We start from the raw sequence: 10,422 nt of genomic DNA, 5'->3' as shown, positions 1-10,422 counted from the left end.
TATATAAAAAATAATATATTTTTCAAATAACTATAAAAAATAATTTTAAAATAATGAGATTCATAAATTTTTTCGTAAAACGTCCAAGTGTACAATATATATATTTAGATTCATATTATAGTTGATAATTTTAATATTAATTTATTATTTTTATTTATAACTTTTCAATTTTCTCATTTTTTTGTAACATAGTAAAATCAATAAAATTTTTAATGTAAGATAATTTTTTTATTTTACTAAATTTATATATTAAATTTTACTAAATTTACTTAATTTTACTTAATTTTACTAAATTTATATATTAAATATATTTTAATTATTGCAAAAACGTATAAAAATTCTCTTTACAGGACCATTGCATTGGGGTGATGAATACAAACAATGTATAGGAAAATTCCAGTCACCCATTGATATAGAAGAAAAGGATGTCACAAACATGACTTTCCCAAAACTACAATTTTCTGATACAGAGAATTCCCACGTAGCTTACATGATTAATAATGGCCATACAGGTATAAATATTATAGCAATGTTAAAATATTAACTTTGTAAATAAACATTCGAAAATAACTATTGTCTAACATCATTAAAATAAATTCAAATACTGTTCAAGTAAATTCAATTTTATTTCAATAAAAAATAATTATACATATATACAAAAAAATGATTATTGAAAAACGTCTATGAATTATATACAGTATGACGGATTTATCTTGAAACGCGTTCGAAAAATATGAATTATATGAAAAAATGTTTTAAACAGAAATTATTTCATATAAAAAAGTATATTATGTAATATTAATAATTTTTTTATAAATTGAATTTTTCAGAAATCATATGAAGATCAACTTTATTTTCTTTTAAATATAATTATGTAATTTTTATTATACAATTCATTATTTTTTTATTTTTTTAAAATAAAGTACTAAGCTCTTTATGCCGAAAAATTTTTAATTTGGAAGTTTTAACTTGTAGAATTGTAACTTGAAGCTCGTAACTTATCATATGAAAGATAAAAAGACTATGAAAAATATTGCAGAATCGCTTCATATATTTCTTTTCTTTTATATTTATAATAAGTATTCAAGATAAATAAGATATTGTATATTTCTATATTTATAAGACACTAAAATATATACAAGTATAGAAATGTACAGAATGAATATAAAATTGAATAAATATTCATAGCTATTAATGATAACAATTAAAAACTAAACTTACAATAGACAATAATCGTAGTAATTATAATTATAATAATATTATAGATTTTCATCTTTTCTTATAATGCATATAATACTTTTCTCTTTGTTAATTATAGTGTATAAAATTTAATAATATTGTCGATTAATATTACTAAAATATTAATAATCATAATATTTAAACTATTAAAATAAAAATATCAATTTTATTAATAAATTGCTGATTAAAAGTTTAATTTCTTAAAAATTATATAGTTTCTTTTATCGAAACTAAAATTTTTAAAAAATCAATTTTTTTTTTCAATCATCAATTATTTTTTTTATCAATATTATCAATCTCGATTTTAAAAAAATTATTGTATCAAGCAATTTCATGAGAGAAAATTTAACAAAGAGAAATGTGAACAATAAATCTTGTTGACCAAAATAATAATTCGAACCGTTTATTCAGAACAAAGAACATTATATCAACAAATATGCATCAGATAAGTATAAGCTTGATTTAAATGGATATCCATTTTATGACATTGGAACTCCATGATTGCACATACTGATGATTTAATAATCAATAATTCCATATACATATCTGTTCTTATTTTTATACTAAAAGATATTGCATCGTTTAATTAAAATATGCATTCATTTTCTTTCGTAATCTTTAATTTTAAACTATCTTGAATATTATTTTCATTCTAATACATATACATATACATATTAATTTTTTATATTCATTTGCACTACTGAAAGACATTATTTAACTAGAATATAAATTTGTTTGTCTCTTGTTTTTTTTTAAATTTTAAATCCATTTTCATTATTATTGGTTTTTATTATTATTTACATATAGAATGTCTGTTTTATTTAATTCTAAATGATGAACAATGAAATATCTTTTAAGGAAAAAATGTTATAAAAAAAATGTTTTAACAAAAGTTTTTTGATAAAAGAAATACATTATGCTTTGATAAAAGAAATACTAATAGATTTTTTTTTAAGTATCTAGATAGAATAGAAAATAACCTTTGTATTTTAATGCTATTTAATGATATACTCATCATGAAACTCTTTTAATAACAAGTATATTCGTCATGCAATAAAATAAAATATCTTTTATTATTTTATTAATTGAAATTTTTATAAAAAAAAGGTATTTTTTTTTAATTAGAATATTAATTAGAAATAAAAATGGATAATTACTTTTTGCATTTTTTATGAAAATACTTTTATATTTGATGCAAATGAATTAATATTTTACAAAATTAGAATCATTTTTTATGAAAATTGCATTTACTCGGTCTATTTATTTTTTCGCTTTATAAACAACGTGTTTGTTATTGTACAATCTTAAAATAATTAAAATTGAACAGTACTATAATTTGAACAGTATAAAATATAAATCTCAATCAATAATATATATTGTACATATTATTGTATTAATAACATTGTAATAATATTTATTAATGAATTTAATTAATGAATTTTTGAATAATTATTAATTTTTTAAATATCCTAACTTGTAATATTTATCATTGCTTAATTTTAATTTTAATTACAAACAAATATATACTTTCAAAGCAAAATTCCATTAGAAGATAGAATTAAATGGAATTGTATGATTTTTAATGCACTAATCACTAATAATAAACAGTTTATTACTTTTTGTTCAAAAGAGCATTATGTTATTTATACATATGTTATTTATATATATCGAAAAATTGATTCATTTTTTCGTATAGTCACGTATTCACTCATTTTCACGTATCATGTGTAAATACAAAGAGCATTAAAGTATCGCTTCATATGTTCCTTTTCTTTCATATTTCTCTATAAATTTTACATATAATTTCTATATAATTTTACATATAACTCCAACTACAATACTTTTTAAACTAATTTTTTGATATATATATTATATATAATATTGAATATAGTATATAATATTTCAAATATATATTTTAATATCAATTTATATTATTATTATTAATTTAGAATTTTATTCAAATGTAAGAAAATATTATTTTATATGAAAATACTTCCCATAAAAAATTTTTAATTATAATATTATTGTTGTAAAATATATTATCATGCTATTGCTATATTAGTTCATCCTATAAGTAATATGGTTTTAAAAACATATTACTAATTTAACACATTAATTACATAATTTAACATTAATTTCAATATAAAAAAAAAATAATACAGTAATTATACAGAGAAAAGGAGCGCTGATGATCCACACTGTTTCTATTTCAATCTTATTGAATCATAATAATAATAATATTAAATAATGTTACTTGATTTTAAAACTAATTATAGAGGAAAATATGTATAAGAATATATGATTAAATATATGATTAGACTGTTTGATTTCAGATATATTTTAAATTTTATTGACTAAGTATTAGGTATTATTAAGTTTTAATTAGGTTTATAAATGGAAATATTTCCGCTATTATATTAAAAAATTCGAAAAAAATACGAATTTCAATTCCATTATATGGAAATCGAACTTAGTACTATGATTAGTTAGAGAAATTTATTTCATCGCAAATATGATTTTGATAGTCGAATACTAGCATTTTTTAAATTATATAATTTTTTAATATAATTTTTAATCAATAATATGAGGAAAATTCAAATGAAATAATATATAATATTTATTTATTATTATTTATTAAAAAATGTGATTAAATAACTATTATTTAATTAACTAGATTTAAATTTAAGATATTATTTCGTTTAATTTTGGGATAACTTTAAATTAAGTAACATAAATCTAATCCTAAAAACCTAACTTAAATTTAATTCAAATTAAATTAAATCTATTTTGAATATTAGAAATATGATATTTTTTTTAAAGTATTTAATTTTAAATTTATTAATTTACATAATTTCCATTTTCAAAAACTTTGCTATTTAAAAAATTTTATAATTAACAAAATAACCGATAATTTGTTGGTATTGATTTATGAAAAATATAATGAATACAATATATTAATATTTAATTAATTAAATAATTCACTGGTTCCTATTATTATTGTATATATATGTATATATAATCAATCATTGTATAATGAAAAGTAAGTTTTTTTAGTTTATTGATCATTTGTTTATCAAAATTAATAATAATAATATATCAATATTATCAATATAATATATCAATATAAAATTAATAATTATAATAATAATATATAAATTAATAATAATAATATAATTAATAATAATAATAATCATAATAAATAAATATTTTAATTTTTCAGTTGTATATACAATAATTTGATTTTACATTTATGAATATATGATTTTTTGTAACTGGAAATTTATTTATAAAATAACTTAATATATATAACATATAAAAAACTCAGAAATAAAAAATAAAGAAAGAACAGAAAATGAAATAATTATTAAATATTTAAAATAAAATATTTTATTTATATCCGAGTATATTTATATCCGCATAATATATATTTATTCATAATTTAAACATTAAATGACACACATATAGATACTTTTAAATAATATTTGTCAATGAAAATATTTCAGAATATTTTAATTTTTTATGTATTTCAATTTTTCCTCAGCTTTCAAAATTATTAAATTAAAAATAATGACTATCGTATGGAAAGTGAATGATTAAACACTGAATGCAAGCTATTTTTAACAATTACAGAAATATTAATGTTTAAAACATTTGTTTCCTTCCAGGAAAGTAGAGAATTTAAAAGTCTGATTAACCTGTATACAAGCATTGATTATTTCGAATATTCTGAACGTTTCTCAAACGTGATTCTTATCCTTGAACAACTGAAAATTAACGTTGATTATTGTACAGACAAGTCATAACAGACATTGTCTTGTTGTAATTAAGATAAGACTTAAGAAAGATAAAGACTCGTGCGCATTGAAAGAATGACTATTATAAAATAAGACTGTTTTATCAGATTAATTTTGCAAATATAATAAATATCATTGTATCACACACTGTTTTAGTGATGATTCGAAGTTTCGATCCTGATTTACCCACGATATTAGGCGGGCCCATCAACAATACATACGTGTTTCAACAATTACACTTTCATTGGGGTCAAAATGATAATCTTGGATCCGAGGATCTTATTAATAATCACTCGTTTTCCATGGAGCTGCACGCAGTTTTTTGGAAGAAACAATATGGCTCATATGACAAAGCGACAGAATATTCTGATGGCCTCACTGTGCTTGGATACTTATATCAGGTAAATATTAAATCATTACACGAATAATATTGCTTTAAAAGAATCAGTTTATTATAAAATAGAATAATAAATATTTTAAAATAGAATCAATTCATCATAGCTATAATACGTCCTTTTTATATTATAATCAAAAATAATAGATATTATTTTTAATAATTACTGTATATTATATATTTCTTAGACAGCGTATTAATATGTGAAAATTAAAATATCGATTTTAAAGAACAGAAATAATCTTAAAAATTAGTACACTAAAAATGCAGAACTGGAAAAAATAAATTTTTTAAATAGATAAATAAAAATAAATATTTTTATTTTTTCGAGTGATATAGGATTTTATAAATAAATTTTTTCTTGAAATAATATTTTCAAATAATATACAAGGTGTTAAGATATTCATATCTTTTTTCATAGAAAATCGATTTTAGAAGACAAAACAAACATAAAAATTGTGTTGAGGCTTATTTATTAAAATATAAGTTTGCATTAGAGAAAGCGAGATGTATATAAAGTGAGACGAAATTGCGTCTCTGTTATACCATTGTTTTATTTTTTTCTTGTGTCACTTTATTTAACACGAATTTGTAAATATATCTCGATTGATATTTTTGTATACTAATTTTTGTACTCGTTTTGGCCTTTTTAAAATCAATTCTTCTAAAATATTCTACGAATACATTAACATCTTGTATAATATTTGGAATAAGTTTTTAATTTAACATTTTATAATACGATGTAAGCTAATAAAATATCATATTCAATTTATGCACGAATTAAAAAGATTTTTAATATTTGCATTGAATTTTCTATCTCTTATTTTCGAATTCAAGACTCAATAATAAATAATATTTAATCATGATTTAATAAAATAGAAATTTTTTCAATTCAATATTCAATTTAAGCATAAAATAAAATAGTATTTTTTGATAATATTTGACTTAATCATTAAATATAATAGTATTTTTAAATAATATTTGTTTATAAAAATTTTTCAATTTTCATTTTGTCTCAAACTATTTCAAATTTTCCCTTATTCTACAAAAATGTTGATTAAAGCTTATTTATTAAATTATTTTATTTATTAAATTATTTATTAATTATCAATAATTAAATTAGATAAAGACTAAAATATCTCCATTTTGCTTTTTTTTATATAAATTTCAATTACTTATGATATAATAAATAAACTTTAATTGATACTTTTGTATAGTAACTTTTATATTTGTTTTGGAAAATTATCTAAAATCAATCTTTCAAGGATGAATGGTTACGAATAAAAAAGTTCATTAACTTGTACGCTCAATATACCATATCATGCTTTTGTCACAAAGAAAACGAATTTATAGATAAAAATAATTAAATAACTAACATTAACTAACATTAACGAATAATAAATTCTTATTCACTACTAATAATTTAAACGATTATTAAAATGATTATGTACAATAAAAATAATAGTAGAAGTAAAAAATAAAAATTTAATTGATATAAATATATTATATCTTTTAAATTCTTTTGATCTAAAATATTTTAAATGACCAAATTTTTAAAAATGAAAATCACATAATTAATATTAATAATATATTAAAACAAAAGTTGTCCATTACACAAAAAGATATATTTTAATTGAATATTATCACTCGAATGTTATCATTTATCATGATTGTGGGATTGTTTATAAACTATTATATTATGAATGAACTTTGAATAAACTTAATAATAATTGACTCTAATTATTTTTTATATGATTAATTATGATCTGACTGACTTTTGATTTCTTTTTCTCTGATTGAATTCCGTGATTTCTGATCGAACCGAATATGATTTGATTGAATTCTGTGACGATTAAATAAAAAAAAATGCGATCTTATTTGAATTAAATTTTTCTGACTTTTGCAATTTCTAATCGAATTCCCATTTTTTCTGCAACTGATTTCCGCGATTTCTAATCGAACTTTAATTTTTGAAAAACTATTATGAATCTTTCTTAGTTCTTTTTCAAGTAATTATTTTTTATGAAAATGTAACTAAAAAAAGTAAAAAAATATAAGAAAAAATGTAAAAAGAATTAATATTGCGTTAAAAAATAATCTTCAATAATGAGTATTCATGAGTGGGATAGCGTCGCAACAGAGAGATTAAGACTTTTGAGACCGTTTTTCTATAGTGGTCCGATGCAAAACATTTGACGCGTAAATGTGACTTATGAAGTGGCCAATGCTTTGTATTTTAATCATTCGAATAACTGCTATTGAAAATTTGAAACAATATGAAGAAATTGTATCTGCTCATAAATTATTAAACTAAAAAAACTTTAAAATATTGAGAATGCTGAAGCTATTGAAATTCGAATATCTTGGCCGCTTCATAAATCAGTTCTGGTTTTTGTCCTTAACGAGTATTTAATTTAAAAGACAAAATATTTTTAAAAAGTCAAAAAAGCTTGTTCAAAAAAAGAGAAATATATTTATTTTTTTTAAAGTAAACATAAATTTTGTGATTTTTTTTTTTTTTTGATTTTAGGCTTATAAAATATCGCTCATAAAATAATATAGGATATGAGAATTTTTGGGATACAAGTGAAAAAAAATTTTTATTTGAGAAAATTTAGAATAAAATTAAATTTTCTAAGTAGAAAAATTTAAATACTAGTATAGAGATGAGTCGAAACCTGACATTTAAATTCTCAACTCAAATCTGAAATTTTATGAGAATTCTTGAAATTTTCGAGATCTTATTTTTTTTCTGTGTATCTATTTTATCAAAAACTAAAATTTTAACAAATTTTGATTTTTTCAAAACTCATATCTCTAATTAATCAATAAACATTTTATCTTGTAAAAAATTTTATTATTTTTTATTTTTTTTATCTACGTAATGAAATAATAAAATAATGAAATAAAATTTCCTAAGTTGTTTATTTATTCAATTATTCTTTACCTTAATTTTAAGAATTTCAAATCACAAAATATTTTGAAGTTTAAGAAGTCAAAATTTTTTAAACATTAAAGAGTTTTTAGATTTAAAATATATCATTTTTAGTAAATACATTAAATATTTGTATTACAACTAACTATAAAATTAAAGATAAGTATATATATCATAAAATAATTTAAAAATTACTAATTTTAAATTATACTATTTATTAAATTATTATATTAAATTATATTAGATTATCTAAAATTAATGATAACATACAAAATAAAACAATAATAAAAATAAAAAACATCTAATGTTATGAAGTAAAAAAATACTCTAAATGAATAAAAATCTTGTTTAATATTTTCTGTTTAATATTTTTTTCTTTTTTCAAAAAAAAAATGCTATCATTAATAAATCTAAATTAAAAAATTGTATCATTAATAAATCATACAAATAAATGAAAGAATTATACTAATTGGGAGATAATTTATAACGATTTAAGTAAAAAAAATTTATTTAAATATCACATTTTTTTTTACAAATATATTAATAACAATATTAATTGATTTTTTTTAAATTAAATTTGTAACTTGTCTTTCTTAGATTTTTAAAATCCAAGGGGGTTTTAAATCTAATTTGAATATTAAAATTATCTCTTTTCTTTAATCTGTTATCAAAAAAAATAAAAAAATAATCGTCAATAAAGTATTGTATATTGTAATTCATTTGATTAATAAAAACTCATTCATGATTAATGAAATCATTTATAATAAAAACAATGTATAATAAAAAAAATAAAATATAATATAATATTGTTAAATTTATTTTTTTTATTATTATCTAATATTCCATATATATATATGGAAATCATTTTTGTAAAGTCAGTTCTAGAAATTAAAATAAAAAAAAATTGATATATAAAAATATTGAAGTTATTTATTAAATTATAAACAATTTAAGTTTGCCATAGAATAAGTCAGTAATGTGATGAAGATAGAATGATCTTATTTTATCTTCGTTTCGCTTCGTTTAACACAAATTTAAATTGCTTATAACTTTATAAATAAACCTCAACCGACATTTTTATATCAACTTTTGTATTTATCTTTATCTTTAGAAAAATATCTAAAGATTATCTAAAGATCAAATAAATGTATTAACATTATATATAGTCTAGTTTCTGCATATTTCAATCCATTAAAAAATCACATATTATTTTTTTTACATTTATTAATTATAATTTTATAATTTTTATAATTTATCTTCAAAAATATTAATGATTTATATATATATATGTGATATTTATATTTTTTTGCACAAAGTGAAAGGTCATATCTTTTTTTACAAAATATATATAATATAAATATAATATTCAATAGTAGAATTGCAGTGGTAGAATTTGTTTGTTACATATAATTACTATTATTTAAATTATAGTTTATTATAATAACGTAACTATTAATTTCAATGAAAATTCTAAATGATTATAAATGCAAAAAGAAAAATTTCCTCCTTCTTATTGCGCTTCATATGAATTTTTCATTTTCATATGCATATGTAATATACATCCGTTTTCGTAAGTTGTATATTTAATTTACGCATAGAATCAGTTATGTAGATCGTAGATTATGTACATGCAACGCTAACTATTAATGTACATAAAATTCTTAACATTCTTCTCTATATATTTTGAATATTTGCTTTGGAAAACATAAATAAAATTCGAACGAAAACAAAAAGCTAAATTAATATATTTTTGACTTCGTTTTTTTTTTAAATAAAAACATTATACATGATATATTCTATTTTTATGCAGTATAAATGTATATGCTTTTATACATTTTAATAAATTTAAATATGTTTAATGTTTATTTAAATTTAAGAAAAATATTATTTTAATTGAAAATTATTTATATCATTATAAAAAACGATTTTTATCTAATTTCAATTATTCTTTAATTTAATAATTAATATATATATAATATAATAATATAACAAATAATATATACAGCAATCATATAATAGCGTACAATAAACAATTTTATCATAGAAAATTCTGATCTATG

General features: G+C 18.4%; 1 protein-coding gene across 1 annotated transcript in view; it reads left to right on the top strand.

Annotated features, from left to right (window-relative positions):
* LOC102671553 (carbonic anhydrase 2-like) overlaps positions 1–10,422 on the top strand; it is a 34,639-nt gene that overhangs the window by 19,993 nt on the left and 4,224 nt on the right. Inside the window, exons 3-4 of the mRNA XM_006624502.2 lie at positions 351–512; positions 5,190–5,458. Coding sequence (XP_006624565.2) covers positions 351–512; positions 5,190–5,458 — 431 coding nt within the window. The remainder of the gene's footprint in view (positions 1–350; positions 513–5,189; positions 5,459–10,422) is intronic.

The sequence above is a fragment of the Apis dorsata genome, unplaced genomic scaffold (genome assembly GCF_000469605.1).
Source record: "Apis dorsata unplaced genomic scaffold, Apis dorsata 1.3 scaffold_1083, whole genome shotgun sequence".
In the NCBI taxonomy this organism is placed as follows: Eukaryota; Metazoa; Arthropoda; class Insecta; order Hymenoptera; family Apidae; genus Apis; species Apis dorsata.
Note: the sequence above shows the minus strand (reverse complement) of the source record. Positions and strands in the feature narration are given on the sequence as shown.